Source organism: Conger conger, chromosome 16 (genome assembly GCF_963514075.1).
Source record: "Conger conger chromosome 16, fConCon1.1, whole genome shotgun sequence".
Taxonomy (NCBI): domain Eukaryota; kingdom Metazoa; phylum Chordata; class Actinopteri; order Anguilliformes; family Congridae; genus Conger; species Conger conger.
In genome coordinates, this window is record NC_083775.1 from 13,009,664 (window position 1) to 13,035,979 (window position 26,316).

Genomic DNA, 26,316 nt, shown 5'->3' on the forward strand with positions numbered 1-26,316 from the left:
TTTCCCACAATCCTCGGCTTGCCAAGTGCCATTCGCTCACGCTTCTAAGGCTGGCTGGTTTTAAGGTATCTGATTGGTCCTCTTCCAGTGCTGGTGTTGGTGAGCGTTTCTTCATTGTCTCGCGTTCCTTCAGTAGCTCCTTCCTCCCATGGCCTCTCAAGGTTTTTTTTTTTCTTCAAAAGTCAAGTTTCCCCCCCAAAAAAACACTCCCCCCCCCCCCCCCCAGCCCCCCTTCAGTCCATCCTCTCCACCTTCCCCAGGATCCGGCCCTCAAACATGGGCAGAACGGTCCGGTCATCCCACACCTCCTCGAACACCGCCCCACACGCAAACTCATCACTGGCCTTCTTAAAGTAGTACCTGAAACACACAGACAAAGGCGTAAGGTTAATTCAAGCTTACCCAAGCGGTTCATAAATGGCCATAATTAAATAGTCAAAGCAAGTAGCAGCAGCAGAGTTGTATTATATATAGTGGTAACATCTATAGTTTCATTTACAGGAATTCACAATGGCCATTGTGAAAATGGACGTCTCAATTGGCAGTTGCTCCTCTATAATTGCCAACGCTCACAGTTATGTTAGGTAGGATATATGACAGAATAACACCACTCCACAGGTTCAGGTAGTATGCATCACAATCTTTTCGCTACAGCTTTATCTCGAAATAAGTCTGGGACTTCATTGGCACAAGCAATTTCCATTGATAACGTTTACTTGGGAAATCACTTAACCCTTTATTGCGCAAGATCGTGAATTCTTAAGCGAACATTCTAACGCTGATGTAACGATCACTACTGGCAACTGAAAGCAAGGGAGTTCCAGAACACTGACTTACAACATTGGAAAGAACATTCTACTCTTCAAACCGTTAAAGGGTAATGCTCACTACAGGAGGAAGGACACAGCCTCTGCCCGTACCCCAACCCTCCTTTGTGCAGAGAAAACTCTCAGAGAGCCAAAGCACACTCTCTGGTGTCATTCTGCAGGAACAAAGGGCAGGGGGGGCAAAGGTCGGCCATCCTCCTGGCTTCTTCCTTGATCTCTCACGCATACATACAATTTAAAACCAACAATCAACATAAAGCCACGCACAAAAGAGCTTCTGTCTGTCACTCTGGCCAAAAGGGTCCATCTTAAATTAGGCCTCTTACAAATGTGCACACAGGCAAGCACATGCAAACACATTCAAACACACACGCATAAATACAGACACACATATGCATGGCTCAATTTTGCCTCCTGTCTAGGGAAGAGCCACCTTTCACAGAGCCTGAAATTCAGTGCATCTGTAAGCTCGCCCACTGCAACACACACCTGGCCAGCCAATTCCCTGATGCATAGGAGAAGTGAGAGGAAGAGGACCCCGACCCCAACCCCAACATGCAAGCTCACTAAAATACACCGGAATTATTTCTTAAAATATCTGAGAGTAATACATGAATAATGATAATAATAGCTGCAGTGGTAATAAAATGGCTGCATTATCACTGGCCATAGGAGGCATTTACAGATTCAGCCCCACCGCATGAAGGCTGACCCTATCGTGACAGTGGTGGGGGGCTGACTGGGGGCAGTATTTCAGAGTCAGGAGACTCCTGGAGGTCAAAGGTCACATAACTTACAGAATGGGAGGTGGGGCGATGGGGTGGGCACAGAAAGTTCACAGCCAGCCATAGCTCCAGTCCACAGTAACAAATAACCCCTGCTTCACCAATAACTCCAGACCACAGTTAGGAGTAACCCCTGCTTCACCAATAACTCCAGACCACAGTTAGGAATAACCCCTGCTTCACCAATAACTCCAGACCACAGTTAGGAATAACCCCTGTGTTACAATAACTCCAGACCACAGTAAGGAATAACCCCTGTGTTACAATAACTCCAGACCACAGTTAAGAATAACCCCTGGTTTAACCCAAGAGAAAAATCAGCGCTGATGATATGATGACTGGCTTTGTAATGGAAAATCCCTAATTTCCCCATTTTTTCCCCCAACCCGCGGTGATCACTGGAATTCCCGCCGGCTCGTTGTTTACGAGCATGGAAGCCAGCAGTCGCCCAAACAGCCCGTGTGAAAAACCCGTCTTAAACACAAATGGCATGGGAGTTCACAAACTGGGAGGCGTCTGGCGGTAAAGTATCTCATCTTATAATTCCTGGTAACGTTCCAGCCAGAAGAATGTGCACGAACCCTTTAAGCTGTACGATCAAAAATTTGATTCGCGAGTACAATGTTCATGTTCAACTGAACATTGTAACGCTGATATGACTGTCACTACTGGCGATTAAAAGCATTAAAAGAATTTGAAAACACGAGACTTCATGGGGATAAAGATCGGAACGGGACAGAAGCGGCATCTCTTTACCTTGCCAGGCAGAACTGAGCGAGTAAGAGAGAGACAATGAAAGCGGTCAAACAATCACAGGCTAATTTTTCAGGAAAAACTTCATCCTTCCCAGCAAGATCTTCAAACAAGTACCCCATCTGCAATTTGTGTTTTTTTTTTTTCTTCTTTCCATCGTAACAAGTTTTATGCTGCAAATAATCCCCTTCCCAACATCTGGTGGCAATAATGCCTGGCAGCCCCGTAGGCACTGTTCTCCCCTGAACCTCCACCACGAAGGAACGCCCTGTAGGCACTGTTCTCCCCTGAACCTCCACCACGACGGAATACCCCGTAGGCACTGTTCTCCCCTGAACCTCCACCACGACGGAATACCCTGTAGGCACTGTTCTCCCCTGAACCTCCACCACGACGAAATGCCCCGTAGGCACTGTTCTCCCCTGAACCTCCACCACGACGAAATGCCCTGTAGGCACTGTTCTCCCCTGAACCTCCACCACGACGGAATACCCCGTAGGCACTGTTCTCCCCTGAACCTCCACCACGACGGAACGCCCCGTAGGCACTGTTCTCCCCTGAACCTCCACCACGACGGAATGCCCCGTAGGCACTGTTCTCCCCTGAACCTCCACCACGACGGAATACCCCGTAGGCACTGTCCTCCCCTGAACCTCCACCATGACGAAAAGCCCTGTAGGCACTGTTCTCCCCTGAACCTCCACCACGACGGAATACCCCGTAGGCACTGTCCTCCCCTGAACCTCCACCACGACGGAACGCCCTGTAGGCACTGTTCTCCCCTGAACCTCCACCACAACGGAACGCCCTGTAGGCACTGTTCTCCCCTGAACCCCTGCAGGTACTGCTGGATAATATGCTGCTTTGCACACCGAGTTTATTTGTGGATATGTTTGTTTGCGTAGGCGATGGGCTGCATCTATACAAACTATACAAAAAACACACTGCAACCATCCCTACAATGAAAGGAAAACCGAAAAAGTCCTGTCTTTTCAAGTACCCACAGCATAGTACGTTTATACTGTACACAGATCATGAAGAGATCATAGACAACATACAGTACAGATATGACATCAGTAATGGGGGATGGCCATTGGAGGCAAATGTTGCTTTTATTATCATTTCCGGTGAGGACCAATTACAGAAGAGTTTAGACAGAACCACCTATAATGACAAAGGTTTGTGCAGAATCACATTTTTCAAAATGCACATTGAATTTCCATTCCAGTCATATTCTGACTGCAGGTATCAGGCAGTCTCACCTGGATTTCATTCTCCAGTTAACAGCCATAGAAGGATGAGGGGAGAGAGAGATATTAAAGACAGAGGAGGAGAGGGGAGGGTGTTACCATGACACGAGAGAGAGAGGAAGAGTGTTTGATCGTGCATGAGTGGGAGAATGGAGTGAGTGATTGAGAGAGGAGCAGTGGACAGTATGAGACGGAGAGGGAACTGAACCAAGCGGAGGACAGTGTCTGTCTTTATATCTGTACAGGGATACAGTACAAACAACTAGTGACGTGCAACAGGTGCTGCCGGTCGCAGCGACATCCAGTTTATACTCTGGACGACTGGAGCACATCTATATATTGTTGCTAAATACAACACCCGCAGTCTGTCAGGCAACATTAGAACCTTCGCAAATGTTCTGCAACTTCAGTCCAGCAACACTCTGTCACTGAACTATAAACTGGCCTTAGCCCTTTAAGGCGTGAGGTCACAAATATGTGATTAGAATCTTAGCTGAGCATTCTAATGCTGATGTAACAATCGCTACTGGTGACTGAAAGGAACGGAGTTCTAGAACAGCATAAATAAATAAATAAAATAAAAATAAAAACATTACAAAGAACCTACTCTTCAAAGGGTTAAACTAATTAATTCATATTTTCTTGCCATAATTAATTCAAGGTATATTTAAAAAATAAACAGCCTTGCAGCAAAAAAGACCTGTACATACACGTATACTCTCAGGTTTCCATTCGAAGCATGAGGCATCACACGTGTGCCGTTGCTTGATACAATCACTGAAGAATTTTTGAACGCCTACTATTTGCGCGAGTCTTTGTGCATGAAATGAAAGGCCCTGGCTTCAAAGACATGCTTATTAAGTTTGTCTTACCATGGAAATCAATACCAGATGTGACCAAAGCTTTTCCCCTTACTATTCCATACAGTGAAAATACCCAACCCCCTCTACCACACACACACTACACATATGCTCACACACACACTAACAATGCTAGCACACACACACACACACACACACTTTATTAGGTACACCAGCTTCTTAATGCAAATATTTAATCAGCCAATCATGTGCTAGCAACTAAATGCATAAAAGCATGTAGACATGGCTAAGAGGTTCAGCTGTATTTCAGACCAAATGTCAGAATGAGGAAGAAATGTGACTTTGACCGTGGAGAGATTGTAGGTGCCAGACAGGGTAGATTGAGTATCTCAGAAATTGCTGATCTCATAGGATTTTTTACACACAAGTCTCAAAAATTTTCAGAGAACAAAAACATCCAGTGAGCAGCAATTCTGTGGGCACGAGGTCAGGCTGGTTGAAGCTGACAGGAAGGTGGCAGTAATGCGCATTACAGCAGTGGAAAGCAGAAGAGCATCTCCGAACACACAACGCGTCAAACCTCTAGGTGGCTAGGCTACAGCGGCAGAAGATTTAATAAGTCTAATAAAGTGCTCACTGAGTTCATATGCAGCACGCACACACTCCCAGGTAAAGGGAGGGTGGGAAAAGCAGCAGTTCCTGTGAGCGTCTCAGAGACCTGTGAGCGTCTCAGAGACCTGTGAGCGTCTGAGAGACCCGTGAGCGTCTCAGAGACCCGTGAGCGTCACACAGACCTGTGAGCGTCCTGGCCCACGGCGCGGGAGGGCGCTGGCTCACCTGTAGTTCCCTTTCTTCTGCAGCTGCTCCTTGAAGTGTGCGAGCGTGAGGCAGGGCGCCTTCATTATGCGCCGGTACGGGATCTCCTCCCCGCAGAAGAAGTACGTCACCACCAGCTCCCCGCCCGGCCCGACCTGGCAACCCGGCGCCTTCTTCAGCTCCTTGGGCCTGCGAAGATCAGAGCAGAGCCGGCCAGTTAGAAATTAGCTGGACGGGTTCGTGTGTGCGCGTGTGTGTGTGTGTGCGTGTGTGCGCGTGTGCGCGTGTGTGCGCGTGTGTGCGGGGTATATGTGTGGAGGTCTGTGTGGCGGGGTAAGTGTGAGTGTGTGTGTGTGTGTGTGTGCGGGGTATATGTGGAGGTCTGTGTGGCGGGGTAAGTGTGAGTGTGTGTGTGTGTGTGTGTGTGTGTGTGTGTGTGTGTCAGCATCGTTTGTGCGCGTGTGTGTTTAAGCCAGGTCCTCAGAGGCTCAGCAGGACATCAGCAGGAGTGTGTGCTCAGCAGTGTGCTTCACACCGTGCAGTCAGGGGGACGTACTCGTCAGTGTGAGCCGAAGGGGCGCTTCCGTTCTGCCCGGCACTGAAGAGCGAGCGGTCCCGCTGCAGACTGGACGTGGAGTGCCTAAAACACACACGCACACGCACACGCACACGCACACGCACACGCACACGCACAAACACAAACACAAACACGTACATAAGTATCAGAGGTGGCTGAGAATGGCTGCTCAGGTAGGTGTGAAAAGAAAATGCAAAGCCACACAATCTGGCACACAGTCAATCCAATCTAAAGCTTTAACATAAATCATCAGCCGAAATCTGCTTTTTAATAACTTATACAGAAGGATACCCACGGGGAAATGCTTGCTGAATGTGTGTGAATGTATTGCGTGTGTGTGTGTGTGTGTGTGTGTGTGTGTGCGTAGGTGTGTACACGAATGTGTGTACCCGTCTGTAGACAGTGTAGTCTGTAATTACTTGGACAGCGGAAACGACTTCCATTTTACCTGATATGGATGTAACCAACGTGTTGGGAGTGCCAAGCCAAGAGAACAGAGGTTGTACTTGCACTGTCCAAACACTTATGGACTGCACCGCGTGTGTGTGTGTGTGAGTGATTGTATGTACCTACCTCTGTTTGGTGGGTTTGGACACCTCCTCCAGGCGGCGGCAGGCCTCCTCCAGCTGGGCCAGGGTGTTGGGGGGGGACAGGGGAGGCATGGCAGGGTCCTGGATGAAGGGGTGGGAGGGCTGGTGCACGCGGACGTGGCCGCTGTGGTCGTTCGCTCCACCCCCTCCCCAGGCGAACACGCGCCCCAGGGACGCCCGGCAGGAGTAGTCCACACCGCTCCCCTTCTTAGGACCCGGTGCACTGTCAGAGTGAGATCACTGAATTAGCACAGGAAGTACTACTGTATACCACACAGGAAATACTACCATACATGTGACACAGGAAACAGGAAATACTGATTCGACTATGCACATAGTATGCGATTACGGATGCAGCCTATTTCACTATCTTTTGAAAAAGTAAGGAAAAAGCGCAACACCGCTACTTTACAGAGTCACCACTTTATTGGCAGAAGTGCTGACGTTTCGGCACTAGGCCTTCATCAGATAGGATGTCAAAAGAGTATTAGTATGTCTGAAACCATAGCCGTATAAAAGAGTGTGCTAAAGCTACCCGGATGGCACACTACATTCGGTGACATATCAAAGTGTGCGAACACTTGAACGGGTATCCCACAGTGCATTGCTCTAGGTCAAGACCCGAGCAAACAGAAGGGCGGTGTTCAAACCAAAGCGGTCAAACAGTTGAACAATCTAAAGTATTACTGTGTTCAAAAGTGTCCGAAAATCCATCTTACTTTTAGCTCGTATACTAAAACTGCCTCATGTACACCAAATGATAGTATAGTGCGTAGTGTACTATACATATATACTATAGAAACAGGAAATACAATACAAAATGTACATTTATACAGTACATTTGTATAGTTAAAAGTGCTGGGCTGTGTTCCAGCTCACCTGTGAAGCTTGTGTTTGCTCTGCCTGTCGCTGTCCAGGATCCACTGCCACACGTTCTGGGAGCGGTCAGTGGTGTCAGTGGGCAGCTGCAGAGGCACACCCCCCTCCCCATTCAGCTGGGGTCCCGCGTCCCCAGCTGCACAAGCCCGCTTGGACAAAGTGAAGGAACGTCTGTCGCTGAAATACACACACACACACAAGAATTCAATACATTTTCAGACCACCAACCCTGCCCTGTTACATAAAACTGGCTGCAGATACCTGTGCTTTGCCCGTACGCCAATTGGCCAATACTCCAACCAAACTCATCTTCCACACACTCAAGACAGCCTCAACCCAGACAACCCGACCCTCAACAAGCTGAATCCACTCAACCTCACGTTCCACAACCTCAATCCACTCTAGCCCACTCCCCACAACCATAATCCACTCAAGATCATGTTCCACAACCTCAATCCAATCAACCCTACACTCCACAACCGCGCAATCCACTCAAGCCCACCCCCCACAACCTCAAACCACCAACTGCAGACAAAGCAAGATAAAGATCGCTCTACATCCAGGTTTATGCAACCTTCTTACAGGAGTTGTTTTGAGAATGAGAAAGTGAAACCGTTCTCTCCTCCCTGTGAAACCATCACACTCGGCCCAGTAAGTGAGACCATTCGGTGGTACTCACCTCAGGGGGGTCTCTCCGGAGCTGCCGCAGGGCTCGTTGCCATGGCCCCGGCACTTGGGGCAGGCGCAGCAGTCTCCGGGGGCCGTGGCAGGGGCCAGGGCGGGGAGGCAGAGCCCCTGGACCCTCTGGGCGGCCTCGGCCTCCACCTGCTCCTGGGTCTTGGGGCCGGTGTGGTGGTGGATGTAGTGGTGGTGGATGTGCCTGGTGGCCTGTTTGGGCAGGAAGACCCTGCTGGTCCCGCAGGGCGGGGGGCAGGGCCCCGGGGCCGAACACAAGGGCCCTCCCACACCTCGCTGCTGGTCTGGCGAGCGGGAGCGTGAGCGAGGAGAGTGCAGGGCCACACCCGGGGACTGGCAGCCAGGGGTTTTGAGGACGCGGGAGAGGTGCTCATCCAGGATGGCCTGGGGGTCCTCTTCACAGGCACCTGGGGACAGCGCCCCCAAGGGGTGGGGAGGGTGATGGGAGGCACCGCCTGGCAAGTCGCCCTCTTCCCTCTCATCTTCCTGTATGCAGGGATAGTCCGTCAGAACTCTCACCTCTCCACCAAAACAGAGTCACAAACCTTCACTGCATCACTCAGAAAGATGTCATTTACAGCCACATAACTTTACCTGCACCACTCAGAAAGGTCACTTACAATCACAAGCTTTGAATGTGTCCCTCAGACATTGATCTATCCATCTAGCACCCACCCTGGCGCACCCGGCCCGGCCCGCCTCACCTCCTGTATCTGCTGCAGCCTCTCCTCCAGGGAGCTCATGGAGTCTCGCTCCCTCTTCAGGCGCTCCAGCCGGGAGATGAGCCGGGCCGCGAAGACAGCCGGCTCCTCGGGCGTCATCTCCTTGGGCAGCCGGCGCGTCCGCTGGAGCCGGGCCAGACAGAGCAGAAGGGTGAGAGAGCTGCTCGTCCCCCCCATGTCCACCCGTCCCTCTCCCCCCATCATCCCCCATGTCCACCTTTTCCCCCCCCCCCCATCATCCCCCGTGTCCACCCGTCCCTCTCACCCCATCATCCCCCATGTCCACCTGTCCCTCTCACCCCATCATCCCCCATGTCCACCTGTCCCTCTCCCCCCATCATCCCCCATGTCCACCCGTCCCTCTCACCCCATCATCCCCCATGTCCACCCGTCCCTCTCACCCCATCATCCCCCATGTCCACCTGTCCCTCTCCCCCCATCATCCCCCATGTCCACCTGTCCCTCTCACCCCATCATCCCCCATGTCCACCTGTCCCTCTCACCCCATCATCCCCCATGTCCACCTGTCCCTCTCACCCCATCATCCCCCATGTCCACCTGTCCCTCTCACCCCATCATCCCCCATGTCCACCTGTCCCTCTCCCCCCATCATCCCCCATGTCCACCTGTCCCTCTCCCCCCATCATCCCCCATGTCCACCTGTCCCTCTCCCCCCATCATCCCCCATGTCCACCCGTCCCTCTCACCCCATCATCCCCCATGTCCACCCGTCCCTCTCACCCCATCATCCCCCATGTCCACCTGTCCCTCTCACCCCATCATCCCCCATGTCCACCTGTCCCTCTCCCCCCCATCATCCCCCATGTCCACCTGTCCCTCTCTCCCTATCGCCCCCCATCATCCCCCATGTCCACCTGTCCCTCTCACCCCATCATCCCCCATGTCCACCTGTCCCTCTCTCCCCATCATCCCCCATGTCCACCTGTCCCTCTCACCCCATCATCCCCCATGTCCACCTGTCCCTCTCACCCCATCATCCCCCATGTCCACCCATCCCTCTCACCCCATCATCCCCCATGTCCACCTGCCCCTCTCACCCCATCATCCCCCATGTCCACCTGTCCCTCTCCCCCCATGTCCACCTGCCCCTCTCACCCCATCATCCCCCATGTCCACCTGTCCCTCTCCCCCTATCGCCCCCCCGTCCCTCTCCCCCCATCCTCCGCTCTTCTATCCGGGGCCCAGGCTAGGAGAAGACTCCGCAGCCCGACCGGAGTCATCAGGGCCGGCTCTGAAGTCAGACGGCTTCAAAGGAGCCCTGTCAAACTTCAAAGACCCCCTGAGACCCACAGGGGGGGGGGGGGGCAGCAGAAGCCTCACATCTACGAATGAAAGCTGTGTATTAACCGGGAGGGGGAGAGGAGAAAAAATTAAAGGGAGGCGGGAAAATAAGAGGAAGGAAAGATATGCGCAGGCCAGGGAGAGGAGATTGGTGGGAGATCAGAAGACGGGGGTCATTCATTTCCCGGACGCACGCTGTGCGCCTTTGAGGTACGGCGACATTATCCGCGACGTTTTCGCCCGTATGCGGGGCTTCTTTCCCTGCTTTCTTGATTTGACTTTTTTTCCCCCCTCTCATCTCTTTGTAGAGAGGATGAAGGGAAGAGAAGAAAGGAGGAGGCTGCTGTCGAGCCCCGATGCTGTGACACGCTCCTGCTGCCCGAGGACAGTGCAACTTGGGAAATGTGGCCCAGAGAACCACAAACAACATCTCTCACTGTGTATAGAGCCACAAACAACATCTCTCACTGTGTATAGAGCCACAAACAACTCTCTCCCTGTGTATAGAGCCACAAACAACATCTCTCACTGTGTATAGAGCCACAAACAACATCTCTCACTGTGTATAGAGCCACAAACAACTCTCTCCCTGTGTATAGAGCCACAAACAACATCTCTCATTGTGTATAGAGCCACAAACAACTCTCTCCCTGTGTATAGAGCCACAAACATTGCTCACTGTGTAGAGCCACAAATACCTCTCTCCCTGTGTAGAGCCACAAACATCTCTCCCTGTGTATAGAGCCACAAATACCTCTCTCCCTGTGTATAGAGCCAAATACCTCTCCCCCTGTGTATAGTACCACAAACATCTCTCCCCCCTTTGTATAGAGCCACAAACATCTCTCCCCCTTTGTATAGAGCCACAAACAACATCTCTCCCTGTGTATAGAGCCACAAATACCTCTCTCCCTGTGTATAGAGCCACAAATACCTCTCTCCCTGTGTATAGAGCCAAATACCTCTCCCCCTGTGTATAGTACCACAAACATCTCTCCCCCCTTTGTATAGAGCCACAAACATCTCTCCCCCTTTGTATAGAGCCACAAACAACATCTCTCCCTGTGTATAGAGCCACAAATACCTCTCTCCCTGTGTATAGAGCCACAAATACCTCTCTCCCTGTGTATAGAGCCACAAATACCTCTCTCCCTGTGTATAGAGCCACAAATACCTCTCCCCCTGCATATATACCCACAAACATCCATCCCTCTCTGTATGTACCCACAAGCATCTCTCCCTGTGTATAGAGCTACAGAAACACTCCCACCCTGCGTACAGAGCTAAAGGAAGAAGCTCTCTGCGTGAAGATGCGAGTGAGAAAGAAAGCGAACATAAGAGGGTTTGGCTTTAAGGAGCTCAGGGGGTGGCTCAGCAGTGCTGGCGGCGAGCCGCGTCGCGTCTCTAAAGAGCGAAAGGCGTGGCGCGTCGTACACGCAGGGTGAACGTTCGAGGAGCAGGCCGGGCGGGACTTACAGGGAAGTGAGGTAGGGTGACCTGGCCGTTTAGCTTCACGCTTCGCTGCATCTCCCTCTGCTGCAGCTTCCGGTTGGCCAGAGCGTAAGGAGGGACGCCATCTCTGCCCGGAGACAAAGCAAACCAGCCAATCAGGGAACAGTGTGTGTGTGTGTGTGTGTGTGTGTGTCACAGGTGCACAAACCACAAAGCAAAGCAGCCAATCAGGGAACATCCTGCCTCATGGGCTCACGGGTCTCAAAACAAGCCAGCCAATCAGAGAACAGCCTGGATCAGGGGCTTGCAAACCCCAAAACAAGCCAGCCAATCAGAGAACAGCATGGGTTGCAACAATTATCCAATGCCAAAAAGATCAGCGTGTGACGTATTGCCTTTCTTGTAGTCGTTTTGTCTTTAATATAGCACCTGATGCGGTAGCAAACGTCCCAACTTCAGAGACAACATGCTACCGGGGAAAAAATATGACCACTGACATTCATTGGGTGTTGTAAGAGAGCCTTGCACATCACATGGTGGCGATGATCGTTACTGCACTCGATAATGATCATTTCAGTATATGGCCCAACCGTGGCTCAGGAACCCCAAAATTGTGAGTGAACCCCCTGCAACTTCCTTTGGGATAGAATACGAAAGTTTGGACACACTTCTGTTGCGGAGTTCAGAAAAAAAACTTGTTCGGAAGAAGCCTTTTTTTCCCTCTCTTAATTAAATCCTGAGACAGATGCCATCAAACTGACATTCGTCGGCACTAGAATCCCCAGTCCGTCAGACTTCAAAAACACCGCCTTCCCTTCAACTGCACCCAAAAAGGTCTGGCAGGGCCTGCCATCCACTGCAGGGCAGGAGGGGGGGGGCGTCCCGGCCCTGCACCTGGTCCCACTGATACAGCCAGGATAGCAGGACATACCCCCCACCTCAAACTAGCCGCAACCACGAAACACCAACCCAAACGAGACGGTGAAGAGGCATTCTGGCGCATGGCTTCTACACAAACACACACACAGAGATACAGATAAACATAAACACACACACACGCGCAAAATATTCACTGTCAGTTCCAACTCTGGTGTTTGCGGTTGGATAAATGACAATCCTAACTAATTATCGCCATCTCATTGTGTGTGGCTGTTGCTTGTTTGTTGATGTTGGCCATTTTACAGAAGAGCATGGTTGTGCTGGATCCTGCAGTCCCAGAAACACGGCCCTGTGAAATTCCTGCCTTTGAGACTTGCCAAAACAGTCACTCATTCAGAACTTTTCAGACCCAGGTAGAGAGAAGATCCATTATCTATTATAGAGAGGACATCTTTCATATTTCACAGTAAAATCACAAATGCATTACGTCTCACACACACACACACACAAGTACCTTTACACCTTACACACATACCGGTAAACATTATCTCCACACACACACACACACACACACACACACACACACACACACACACACACACACACACACACACACACACCTCTCTCACCACACCCACGGTCTGATGCATGCACACACACACGCAGGTATCTGAACACCTTACACGCGTACCGGTACACATTATCCACACACACACACGTACCTCTTGCACCACACCCACCACCTCAAACACACTCCCTGACGCATGTGCACACGCACACGCGCACACACACCACCTCAAACACACTCCCTGACGTACGTGCACACACGCACACACCGCCTCAAACACTCCCTGACGCATGTGCACACACGCGCACACGCACACACACACACCGCCTCAAACACTCCCTGATGCATGTGCACACATGCGCACACGCACACACACACACCGCCTCAAACACTCCCGGACACACGTGCACACGCGCACACACACACACCGCCTCAAACACACTCCCTGACGCATGCACACACAGCCATGCCAGAGTTGATATACGAAGTAAACGCTTAAACCGGGCCGCTCTCCTCCTCCCTCCTGGCCGGCTGGCCGTTTGCTGCCAGCGCTTTGAACTGCGGCGCCCCGCCCGCGCTGGGAACGCCGCGCTCCCTCTGATCCCGGCCACATCACAAAGCCGGTTTGTAAGATAAGGTGATGTTTGAAGTTAGCGCTGCGGCATTCCCACGCGCCCAAGCAAATCCATAAATAAGATATAAGTGCACACACACACACACACACACACACACACACGCACACACACACACACACACATATACACACACAAAACACATATACACACACACACACACAAAACACATATACACACACACACACAAAACACATATACACACACACACACAAAACACATATACACACACACACACAAAACACATATACACACACACACACAAAACACATATACACACACACACACACAAAACACATACACACACACACAAAACACATACACACACACACAAAACACATATACACACACAGTACCCCTCACCCCAGCTCAGCCCTCCCCACCTTCCTACTTTCTCTTTATCCAAGTTCAGCATTGTGCCTCTCAGCCGTAATGAACCGTCTGGCTAATCAAAGCGACTCCCAAAGAACGGCGGAGACGGTCTGAGACCACGGAACAGGGAAGCCCGGAGGAACGATGGGGCATCGTATCGACTCGCGGAGAGATGACTCACTCACACAGACGCGTCCCCAGAACGTTTCCCCAGAGCCGCTTTAAACAGAATCGCTCACCCAACCCCCAGGCCTGGGTCCAATCACAACGAGCTTTGACTCATAATATAAAAACAGCAGCCAGGCTTTGTTCCTCACTCAAACAGAGTTCAGTTGTCAGAAATATATAAAAAAAAAAAAAAGAAAAACAAAACAATATTATCCACTTCAACATTTAGAAGAAATTAAAGACCAGTGCTAATTGTCTCCAGGCAATTCAGCTGGTATTGGCATTAAGTCCATTAAAAGTGGGTTTTCAGCAGAAGCGTTTATGACCAAATTTGTTGGACTCTGAGCTTCCCACTACACCTCCCTCTCCGTACACATGATAGGGCTACAAGCCAGTCCACCTGGCCTTACCTAAAGTGTACTCTGCCCTCGCGTTTACATATACAATATCAATATCATACAGCTATAGTTATGCAGCCCTTTAAGCTTATATTAGCAAGAACACAAAAGAGACACAAAATATTCCAGCAATTTGAATATAGAATATAAATTTGCTGATGTAGTTAAGCACATACTGGATACTTTTGAGCTCGATGCAAATTTGTTGGTACAGATTTGTTGCCGGACATACAGTATACCATAGGTGTCCTGCTACAGATTTGTTGCCGGACATACAGTATACCATAGGTGTCCTGCTACAGATTTGTTGCCGGACATACAGTATACCATAGGTGTCCTGCTACAGATTTGTTGCCGGACATACAGTATACCATAGGTGTCCTGCTACAGATTTGTTGCCGGACATACAGTATACCATAGGTGTCCTGCTACAGATTTCTTGCGACGCATAACTGGCCGACCACCTGACATCAAAGACCATCCTCACTGGCAATTTCTCATCCCTAAGACATCGCCCCAAGACAGTCAAGTTTCTAAAATACAGTTCACAGCACATTATTAAAAAGAGCGCGGCCAAATGCAGTGTAACCGCTAACCTCATCCATCCCACGCCACCACCTGCAGAATATTCTACAGTCATGAGGCAAAGCTAACCACCTTTCATGAGACAAATGAGTGGCCTCCTCGATGAAGGCTAAATAAAACATGGGGCTTTGTGCTGACTACTTTAAACACCAAAATGCCCCTGGAAGGGAAACTTTATGTAGAAGAGTAGGAACCTTCAACTTTCACAGAAATACTACCCACACTCAGCATGAGGTCACAGCACATGCACGGCTGGAAGGTACCTCTAGCACCAGCTAGTGGCAACCAGAAACCAAAAGACCATAAGTACACCCTAATCCCCCTGTCCTCAACCTTACCTTAAGTTAAATAAAGCTGGCCTCCCTGTTCCCTGCATGGTGTTGGACAGACCTTTAATGGGTCTTTTCTATGGGGATCGACTCACCAAGGGATCTATGCATCCAGGGATCCAGCAAGCTCCATAGCTCCCAGAAGCCAAAGATCTGTTTAAATCTTTCATGCTCTGCCCACATAATTTCCCCCCCAGTCTGTGCACGGTCACTCACCAATGTAACTGGCACTAGCAGGCAGGAAAAGACTGGGAACGGCAGGATTCCTTATGACCCACTAAGGGGTGAGATCAAAAATGTGAGATTAGAATGTTAAGAACATTCTAATGCTGATGATGTAACAATCACGGCTGGTAACTGGAAGCAATGGAGTTCTAGAACACTGAACGCTATTTTAAACACCAAAATGCCCCTGAAAGGGAAACTATGTCGAAGAGTAGGAACCTTCAACTTCCACAGAAATACTACCCACACTCAGCATGAGGTCACAGCACATGCACGGCTGGAAGGTACCTCTAGCACCAGCTAGTGGCAACCAGAAACCAAAAGACCATCAGTACACCCTAATCCCCCTGTCCTCAACCTTACCTTAAGTTAAATAAAGCTGGCCTCCCTGTTCCCTGCATGGTGTTGGACAGACCTTTAATGGGTCTTTTCTATGGGGATCGACTCACCAAGGGATCTATGCATCCAGGGATCCAGCAAGCTCCATAGCTCCCAGAAGCCAAAGATCTGTTTAAATCTTTCATGCTCTGCCCACTTCATTTCCCCCCCAGTTTGTGCACGGTCACTCACCAATGTAACTGGCACTAGCAGGCAGGAAAAGACTGGAAACAGCAGGATTCCTTATGACCCACTAAGGGGTGAGATCAAAAATGTGAGACTAGAATGTTAAGAACATTCTAATGCTGATGATGTAACAATCACGGCTGGTAATGGAGTTCTAGAACACTGAACGCTAAACTCTGTATCCCAGGTGACTTCTACTCAGACCCAATATTCACGAGCCATCCTCATGGACACTCGAGCTTCGCCCAGCAGGATTACGAAGGGCCCTTTTCAGTCACTGCCAATATTTCGCATTGGATGTTTTCACATTAATAACAGAACAAAAAAAAAAATACAGAAAATTGAGTTTTCGCTATTCTTAGACATGATTTATTTTATACCACCCCCAAAAATTACAGTTTCTACTAAACAACGGCAAAATTTATTTTTGGGAGAGAAAAAAAATAACAAGAAGAAAACGCATTCACAAATACATTCAGAAGTTCCATAAGCAGACAGAAAAATGTTGAAGTAATTTCTGAGACAGGAGGGACACGTTTGTGGTTCTGTCCTTATCTGAATCAGTGTACTACTCTTGAGCATAGTTGAGTACACTGTACGAGAAAACTGATAGGTAGGTTACATTTTCTGTAATGTATATAAAATCCCAGGATGATATATTAATTTCTGGCGTTTTGCGGAACATATTTAGAAGCATCATTTTCAGGAAGTAAATGACCGTTTTGGGCCCGTAAATAGGAATGCACAGCTTTGCTTTTAAAACGAGGTGCAGCTTCACTGACGTTCTCCTTCAGCAGCTACAAAACATGAGCACGGCCACGCAAGGGAGGGATGTCTTAAAGAAAGAAAGAAAAAGATATGCTTTATTGAACCCTGTGGGGTAATGTGTCCTCTGCATTTGACCCATCCTAGTTACTTAGCAGCAGTGGGGAGCGCCCAAGGGTCTTGCTCAAAGGGCCCAACAGCTGCATGGATCTTATCATGGCAACACCAGGGTTTGAACCACCAACCTTCCAGGTTCCAGTCATGTACCATAACCACAATGCTACAGGCTGCCCCACACACAAACCATACGCAATATGCTTAGCAGACAGTCATTTTCAGGAAAGGGTAGTTCCTCAAAAGTACGTTTTTTGACACAGCCTTGGTCTGAAAGCAGAAAAAAAGTGCCAAGACCTTAAAACCAGCAATCCACTCTGCACCACCTTCCACCAATTTACACGTGCACACCGCTATCAATTAGCCTTTAGCCTAGCAGCTTAGCTACACGACTGGGTCCCGGAAGGTCAGTGGTTCAAGCCCCAGCGTAGCCACGATAAGATCCGCCCAGCCCTTAACCCCACATGAGCAAGGCCCTTAACCCCAAATTGCTCCAGGGGGGGCCAGTCTGCTGATTAGCCTAATCAACGGGACTTATAAAAAGCATCAACTAAATAGCAAATCATATGAATTATATGAGTTAGCGCTGGAAAGCGGGCGGTGATTACAGAGCGAGCCCCGAGTGAACAGACCCCAGCTCCGCCCCCGTCACCGCGGCGATGGAGTGCGCGGCCCCCGTCCACTCACATTCCTAAATATAACATCTGAGCCCCGGCCCGCCAGCGGGATGGCCTCTATCTCTCATTACCCACTTCGAACAATGAATCACGAAGCGCTCGCCAAGACCAAGGGTCTGGGAACAAACTGCTTTTTTTTTTTTTTTTTTTTTTTTTTCTTTAAAAGAAGAAAGAAGAAAGAAGAAAAACTCTTTCAACATCTGCTCCTAACAGCCCATGAAAATATTTGAACCTCTGTCCGCCGTCAAAGCCGCGCAGGCAGCGGGGGAGAACGTGCGCTGGAGAAACGTGCCTCCGCTTCTTCACGTTTCAACGCACCGTTCAGGAAAAAAAGGAAAACGGCAAGCGGCCGTTTCTGTACCTTTCCTCTCTCCCGCCCTCACGTCGTCCGGCCGTTCGGAGACGGCGCATCCCGAGAGGGGGGCGTCCGCTGCGAGCGATGCTGGAATGTTTTGGTTTACCGGGGAAAGAGCCGGAAGCTCTGGGGGGGGGGGGGGGGGGCACTCACATGCTGCTGTCCGTCACGGACATGGAGTCGTCTGTCAGGGCGTCGCTGGACGCCCCGCTGTCGTGGGCGCTGGAGGCGGGGGCGAGCGCGTAGCCCGGGATCACCTTGCAGGGGTGAGCAGGGTCTCCCCCACGCCGGCACGACCTGGGGGGGGGGCGGCAGCGGGAAGGTCGCGTGAGTCAGCTCATACTGCATGTACCCAACACTGTCACTTACACACCGTCTACCCGGCGCAGGATCAGCACACGCTAAGCAGGGCGAACACACAGCATAGGATAAGCAGGGTGAACACACAGTGTAGGATAAGCAGGGTGAACACACAGTGTAGGATAAGCAGGGTGAACACATAGTGTAGGATAAGCAGGGCGAACACACATCATAGGATAAGCAGGGTGAACACACAGTGTAGGATAAGCAGGGTGAACACATAGTGTAGGATAAGCAGGGCGAACACATAGTGTAGGATAAGCAGGGCGAACACACAGCATGGGATAAGCAGGGTGAACAGATAGTGTAGGATGACCAGGACACACATAGCACAAGATAAGCAGGGAACACACAGTACAAGATAAGCAGGGTGAACACATACTGTAGGATAAGCAGGGAACACACAGCGCAGGATAAGCAGGGTGAACACATAGTGTAGGATGACCAGGAAACACACAGCGCAGGATAAGCAGGGAACACAGTTTGTTCCCTTACTTTATTCAGTTTAACCCCTTCCACAGTGGCACGTTCAGCTGGCATTTAGCATAGCACACTCTAATCCAGAGCAATTTACGCCACTGTAGCATTTGTACAGAGTAGCCATTCATACAGGTGGATATACAGTTGACTGAAACAGGTTAAGTGCCTTGCCCAAGTGTACAAGAGCAGTGTCCTTCTTGGGAATTGAATTTGCAACCTTTAGGTTACAAGCTACACTACACTGTCACTCAGTGCTCGATATATCCCTTTGTGCAGTGATGTGCCCCATGGTGTGGGGCGGCCTGTAGTGGTTAAGGTACATGACTGGGACCCGCAAGGTCAGTGGCTCGATCCCCGGTGTACCCACAAGATCCACACAGCCGTTGGGCCCTTGAGCAAGGCCCTTAATCCAGCATTGCTCCAGGAGAAGACTGTCTCCTGCTTTATCTAATCAACTGTACATCGGTACTCTGGATAAGAGCGTCTGCCAAATGCCATTAATATAATGTAATGTAATGTAATGTAATGTAATGTAATGTAATGTAATGGTGCAGAATCCAAACTGAGCAGTGTCCTGTGCTCACGGTGTCATGCCCTGTAGCCTGTGCTCACTGTGTCATGCCCTGTAGCCTGCGCTCACTGTGTCATGCCCTGTAGCCTGTGCTCACGGTGTCATGCCCTGTAGCCTGTGCTCACTGTGTCATGCCCTGTAGCCTGCGCTCACTGTGTCATGCCCTGTAGCCTGTGCTCACTGTGTCATGCCCTGTAGCCTGCGCTCACTGTGTCATGCCCTGTAGCCTGTGCTCACTGTGCTTGCCCTTTCACCAGGATGGGGTGAGCAGAGCTGAGACTGTATGCAGGACTGCTCTGGGAACAGAGAAGGCCCTGATCCCAGCCACCTTCCCTACACTGTCTGTCTGCCTGTCTGTCTCTCTGTCTGTCTGTCTGTCATTACCACCACAGGTCTTGTCTCACTCGTTCACTCTCTCCTGCGGCCTCTCTCTCTAACTCTCTCTTTCGCCCTCTCACACACACCTCCCTCCCCCTCTTCTTCTGCCACCCCACCTCTCCCTCCCTCCCTCATCCTCCTCTCTCCCGCTGCGATGCATTCCTGCTTCACAGGGCAAGGAGGAGGGGAGGGGGGGGTGAGAACCTGAGCTTACGCTGGGGCAGGAGCGAGGGAGGGAGGGAGGGAGGGAGGGAAAAGAAAGAAGAGAAAGGGGGAAGGAGGGCCTCTCTTTATGAGTGTGCCTACTGCCAGCAGTCTGAGGAGAGACACAGCATGACTAAAGCCTGAGGCCCCAGCAGTGCAGGGCCGACCTTTGGAGGCTCTTGCACAGAGTCAGGTATTTAGCACAGCTGGACTCGCATATTTCCACTCTCTGCCTTTCCTGCATCTCTCCCTCTCCCTCTCCCTCTCTCCCTCTCTCTCTCTCTCACCCTTTCCCTCTCTCCCTCTCTCTCTCTCTCACCCTTTCCCTCTCTCTCTCTCTCTCACCCTCTCTCTCTCTCGCACCCTTTCCCTCTCTCTCTCCCTCCAAAGCGCGCTCTGTCAGTGGGATTTCACACAAAAAAGACAGATAAAAGCTACTGGGGAATAAAAAGGGGATTAAAGAGACCTGAGGTAAATAAAACAGAGAAAGGCAGGAGATCTAAGGCTCTGAGGAAACACACGGATGTATGTGCGTGTGTGTGTGTGTGTGCGTGTGTGTGTGTATGCGTAAGTGTGTGCGCGCACATGTGTGTATGCATGTGTGTTTTGGAATGACTGAGGAAGAGAAGAAAAAGCAGGAAGAGGAGGAGGAGAAAAGGGAGAAGATGAAGATTAGTTCCACATGCCTGAGACAGAACTTTTTTTTTGACACAGCAGAAGGGGGGGTGGAGCCTGAGGTTGTGCGTTTAATTAATGGTGAGGACGCACACTAATCCAGCGATCAAACTGAGAACGCGTACTTTCCGCCCTCAAAGAGCAACGTGCGACAGCCTGACGAAAACACTCAGCGCCCCGGAGGCAGACCTGTTAAAACTACATTTCCCTACAATCCCCTCTCTGCCCTGCAGCTGTTCACCTAAGACCTCCAAACACGTGGAGCCCGAGACCTACGCAACCCTCTCAGTGGCAACGTTACGTTCTAATGTCTTAAACTGCACTCATTGGCTCTGCCCACCCCCGATGAATCCGCAGATTAAGATTCACAGGGTAGACGCTAAACAAAATCAAAACACTTCCCTTCAAAAAAATCTAATCAACTAACTTCAGTAACCTCAAGATGGCTTAAATATGAAAGATAATGAAGCCAACCGACAAATTTTATGAAGGGGGCTTTCATATTTCCACAATATAATCACTCACATTATATGTTAACGCTACTGTCTCAGCCTCCTTATCAGGGCTTGTGATGTGCTAGCATGTCAATGGGCTCATGGCACTGCTGAGACAAAACTTTGTCATGGTATCTCACACTTTATAGCCGGAGCCAGACTATGTCGCAGGCTGTGAACTTCCTGTGGAAGACGATCATCTCCATCTGCACCATGATTTCAAAGCTCAGGAAGGAGGCAAGCAGAGGGCTGCCTTCTAGACACCATTTTACTTCAAATGGAAACCAGCTTCACTGAGCCTTCAGACACCCCCCCCCCCCCCTCCCCTTCCCCAAACACTAAACTCTAACTTAATGCAAGCCAGGTGACAGCACATCAGGACACAGCATGCATCACGTTTCCTGTATGAATTTAAGTACACAGCATTATACGGCAAAGCACAATGTCAAATAAAGATCCCCAATGAACAGCTAAACATTTTCATTTGTGGTGTAAAGCATACCAAGACAATGTTGGAGGTCAGCAGCAGCAGGACTAAACAAGAAATAAAGGTACAGGGGGTCTTGAAAATTAATGAAATCACTAAGGCTTGAATTGACAGCAAATGCCAAGCAATGACTATTAATACACTAAATCCGGTGCACTTTAAATCAAACCATTGGCATTTAATACAGACGCGTACGGACGTCAGTGCATGATTGACATGGTCTTACCTGTATCCATTATCAAGCACCTCCAGGGATCTCAGGCAGGCGGTCGAACCAACCATGGAAGCGGCCAACGCTTTGGTTTTAAAGTCATTGCAACTCCACTCCTCTTCCTCGTTCAGCGTGGGCAAGTATCCGCACATCAACTTGAGACTCCCTAGTCCGTTAGGATTGACGTGAGCCGGGTTCTCGCATCCGGCGCGAACGTATTCTAGGTAGATATCAGAGGTCAAGAACATCTGGTAAGCGTTTTCCTCCATTGCGGTCTGTATCTCAGTCTGAGCCTGATCAAACATCGCGGAGTCTATCTGTTGCCTCTTAATATTGTCCCTTATGTAGGATTTAGTCGCAGTTTTCAGCTGCTTAGCAACAATGCTGTTGTTTTCTATATACCGCTTGTAAATAACTTTGGCAACTCGTAAGGTTTTGGTATCCTTGAGGTCCATTTGTCTGAACCCACTGCAGGCGAACCAAAAGTCTAAAGTGTCCACACATCTCTCCCGCTCCAAAAATATCCTAAAGAGATGAGCACCGTCTTGGTCCCCGAGAAGAGAGTGTAAAGACTTGGTCCAGCGAGCAAGCGGCGAATCCGGAGAGGCACTCCCCTCCGGTTCCCCGAGCCCATCTTCGTTTCTCTTCGCAGGGGAGCCGGAAGAAGCGAGGGCTGTAGCTTTAGCTTTGTGCTGGGCTCTCATCGTGGCAAGTTTGCATGGCGCCTCTCCCTCTTCCCCCGGGACTGGAGGACGAGGCGCATCTTCTCTGAAGCTACTGCCGATGGGGTCCGCGAGCGCCCTGCTCATGGCTTCAGATTCCCGCCGCCTCGTCTCTCTGTTTCCAGCTTCACTGCGCGCGGCTGTAATCCCCTCGCCCTCTTAAGTCAGCGGGGGACCCACTCAGCCCCGGCTTCTCTCTGGAACAGAAAGTATTGATCTAATCAAAACCAGATCCGCCCAACTTCAAAGGAAGACAGAGTGCAGTCTTTTTCTTTTCTTTTTTTCAGACGCTCGCAGGTTCTCAGAAAAGGAAATATAAAAAAGAACGAGAAACGGGAAATAGAACAGCAGCTGTCGGCGGGTTGTCTCTTTCGTGAAATAAAAAATAATAACCAGGCAAATATTAATCTGTAGCCAACTGTGATGTTGTATACATTATGAACCGGTTAACTCACCAAAGCACGAGCAGGACGCAATAACTCAAGTCAGCACAAAAACGGATTAGCCTAAATATTTTAGCCGGAGCCTTCTCATAAATAGGCTTTTTTTCTGGAAATGTTATAACAATAACTAGTCTTCTTTTGTAAATAAACTATAAAACAACTCAAAGCATGAAAGCGTGAAGTGGCAACAATTAAATTAAGGCAGTCGAGCCTCCTGGTAGCCCATATAGTGAGCGCCCATGCATGTGGAAATTTCACTCCACATAGCTACCCTGATATTTATAATTACCTCCATTTAACTACCCTTCTAATTTCACCGCACCCGCGCCGTATCCTACACAGAACACATACTTCACTCAACCGCGCCGCGCGCTGGTCCGCCTTCAATTAAAATGAGCCGACAGCCATGCCAAGAACACTGTGTAATGGGTGTGCATATATACATCAAACAAAACAAATCGCATCGCTTGGCAAACGAAGCGGCAGCCAACACTTCAACGTGTTAATGGTCGTCAAACATAGATATGGATAACGAGCAATTTAGTAAAAACTAAGTGTACGCCGATATCACAATCATGCACCAAAGTTAGGCTACTTTGCAGCGTAGCAAAATTATTTGCAATTCAAAACGGAATCTAGAGTATCATCATTGAAATTAGACGGCGCACAAAAACAGATAGCAATGCACTGACCACACGGCACGCTACTCCAGAAATTAGATGGTATAATATGTACCTAGGCTACTATCCGGCACTTGGGTGAAACGTATCGGGTCTAAAAGTACATTGCACATGACATAGACTAGCCTACCATGCTCAGCATGCAGCCTACTCGGCTGAAGAACACAAAATATTTCAACAGAGCTCCCTATCTCGGCTAATCGTCTTTTTAAACGCGAGATTGAAAATCAAACACCAGAAGCCTGGCTTCGGCCAAACATACGAGAATGGATGAATTTATCACGGCCGGTGGCTCCAAAAAACGCAAAGGTGGTGGCAGTCTCCGTCCCATTCAACATCGGACCCCTGAAGTACACGGGTAGTCCCTTTTTACGATTACTGGGGTGGGATTCGGTGCACATCACACTTTGCAATTTATTTCCCCGTCTATTATAGCCTACGTTTAATAAAAACAAACTACCCCTCGAAAAAGAGAATAGAATAAAGGCACATGAGCATATAGTTCAGTTACTGTAAGCCATCCAAAGCCTAAAAATATCCAGAAACACAACGCATATTACTTCAAAGCGAATCAACCGGACATCAAAGCAAACCAGAGACGCGTCAGTGCAAGGATCACATAAACAAAATTCTTGCAACTTACCATCGATCCATGAGTTTTCTCCTCAAAAACAGCTTCACTATTCTCTCAGAAGATTTTGATTCAAAAAAAGTAATCCACAGTCTCCGTTCCAGACGATTCCCTTACACTCCGTCCGGATAATGTATTCGTTGCAAAACGGGGAAATCTAACGTGCCTTCTTCCCGAAAAAATCCTTGTTTTCCCCTTTCTTCACAAACTGTGTTTGAGGCAGTCAAAGCAAGCAGTAGGTCTCCTTTAGGCTATTCCAATACGAACTGTGCTAAGGTTTAACTGCGGACATCAAAGTAAAGAACCGACGGCCTGGTCCCGAAAGGTAGATAGCAAATAATTCTTCTTTTTTCCGCGAGAAAGAGAACATGTGATATTTGTATTTGTCGTAACACGTTTAGATTTTATTCAGTTACCCCTCTTGTGTATATGGTGTCGATAGACGTTGAATATTTTGCGAGAGGTGATGGAAATTCTTTTTTTTTACGATCATTTTTAGAAACACAAAGTTGCTACTAAGTTGCAAGGACCTTATCAAAGACTAGCAATCTTGAGCCAGCTCCCCGAGGCTTTGTAACGTCAGAAGTAAGTGATCTGCCGCCCCGGCATTATCCCAGCAATCCTTCTGTTGCTACATAAACTTTAAAGACACAGGCCTCTTTCTTAAAGACCTGCGAAGTTCGTTATTTAACCCGTTCCTTTTCGGAATGCACGTGGAACAATTCCTAATAGGAGGAATTAAAGCTATTCTCCCCATGAAATTATACCGAAACGCACGTGCTCATTCTGGCATTTCTCTCCGTTTTTTGCCCGCTTTCCTTTCCTTCACCGAACAAAACAATAGCACAAAGAGGAGGGATACAATCACAGCAAAGCTAATATATGTACAATATAATATATGCCTGACTCATGTGAAACACAGACTTTATGTAGATTGTAATATACATAAAAGCAAGGTTTCAAACATCAGTTTTTTCAAAGATTTTTAGTAGCCTCAACAAAGAACGTTGCATTAATTAGCAGACAATTAGCTATAGGCATACTATACACTCTAAACCTGACTTCTAAATTTATGCACAGGAGAGGGGAAAGAAACCGAAAGTCTTCTTTTAAATGTGGGGATTGCTTCATTGCCGGGATCTTTGAAGGAAGCCACGCACTGATCCTTCCGCGGATACTTCAAAGGCGGCATTGTTTCTTTGATGTCTCACATTAATTTTACGGAACAAAATACGCGGGGAAAGGAATTTATTCCAAAAATATTTTTTAAAACTGCCAAATTAAGCTTGAAAGTAAAGACATGGAGACCTATATTTCATACATTTTGGTTCCTAATGCTCCAATCCTCCAAAAAATAAATAAATAAACATGGGCTAATAAGTTTATGTTGCATAGGTTAGTCGAATAAATAACTGTGAGAGGTGAAGTTCAACACAACTACGTTTTAAAAAATGAGTATATATGGTTTTCTGGTTGATACATATACGCTCAGTGGCCTCTTTATTAGGTACACCTGCTAGTTTACAGAAATCGCCTGCTCCTTCAAAGTGGCCGTTACTCAATGCATGAAGCATGCCGACATGGTGAAATGGTTTAGCTGTTTAGCCAAACATTTGAATGCATGATCAAGACGCATGATCAAAGTGACTTTGGGCAAAAACACCTTATTAACAAGACAACTAACCGCTAACAGAAGGCCAGAAGTGCTGAAATAACAGCTGTTTACAGCAGCGGTGTGCAGAAGGACACCTGTGAATGTGGAACAGCTTTAACATTGAAGCAGAAGGGCTACACCAGCGGAAGAGCGCGTTGGGTTCTCCCGTCAGCTAGGAACAGGAGGATGAGGCTACAGTGGGCACATGAGCACCAACACTGGCTG

General features: G+C 49.1%; 1 protein-coding gene across 1 annotated transcript; it reads right to left on the minus strand.

Moving 5' to 3' along the window:
- Positions 1-233: 233 nt before the first annotated feature.
- Positions 234-25,031, minus strand: LOC133114712 (axin-2-like). The gene is made up of 11 exons (XM_061224295.1): positions 24,450-25,031; positions 21,977-22,880; positions 18,255-18,398; positions 11,495-11,597; positions 8,699-8,839; positions 7,978-8,480; positions 7,299-7,475; positions 6,403-6,642; positions 5,809-5,892; positions 5,274-5,441; positions 234-360 (listed from the first exon to the last, which is right to left on the minus strand). The coding sequence occupies exons 2-11, from the start codon at positions 22,768-22,770 to the stop codon at positions 234-236; spliced, it is 2,481 nt and encodes an 826-aa protein (XP_061080279.1). The 5' UTR covers positions 22,771-22,880; positions 24,450-25,031.
- Positions 25,032-26,316: the final 1,285 nt, after the last annotated feature.

Bases quoted from the DNA above. Each gene is read 5' to 3' on its own strand.
- LOC133114712 (XM_061224295.1), bottom strand. From the start codon at position 22,770: ATGAGCAGGGCGCTCGCGGACCCCATCGGCAGTAGCTTCAGAGAAGAT. The intron at 18,399-21,976 runs GTAAGACCATGT...CCCCCCCCCCAG, and splicing joins GTGCTTGATAATGGATACAG to GTCGTGCCGGCGTGGGGGAG. The intron at 6,643-7,298 runs GTGAGCTGGAAC...TCACTCTGACAG, and splicing joins AGCAAACACAAGCTTCACAG to TGCACCGGGTCCTAAGAAGG.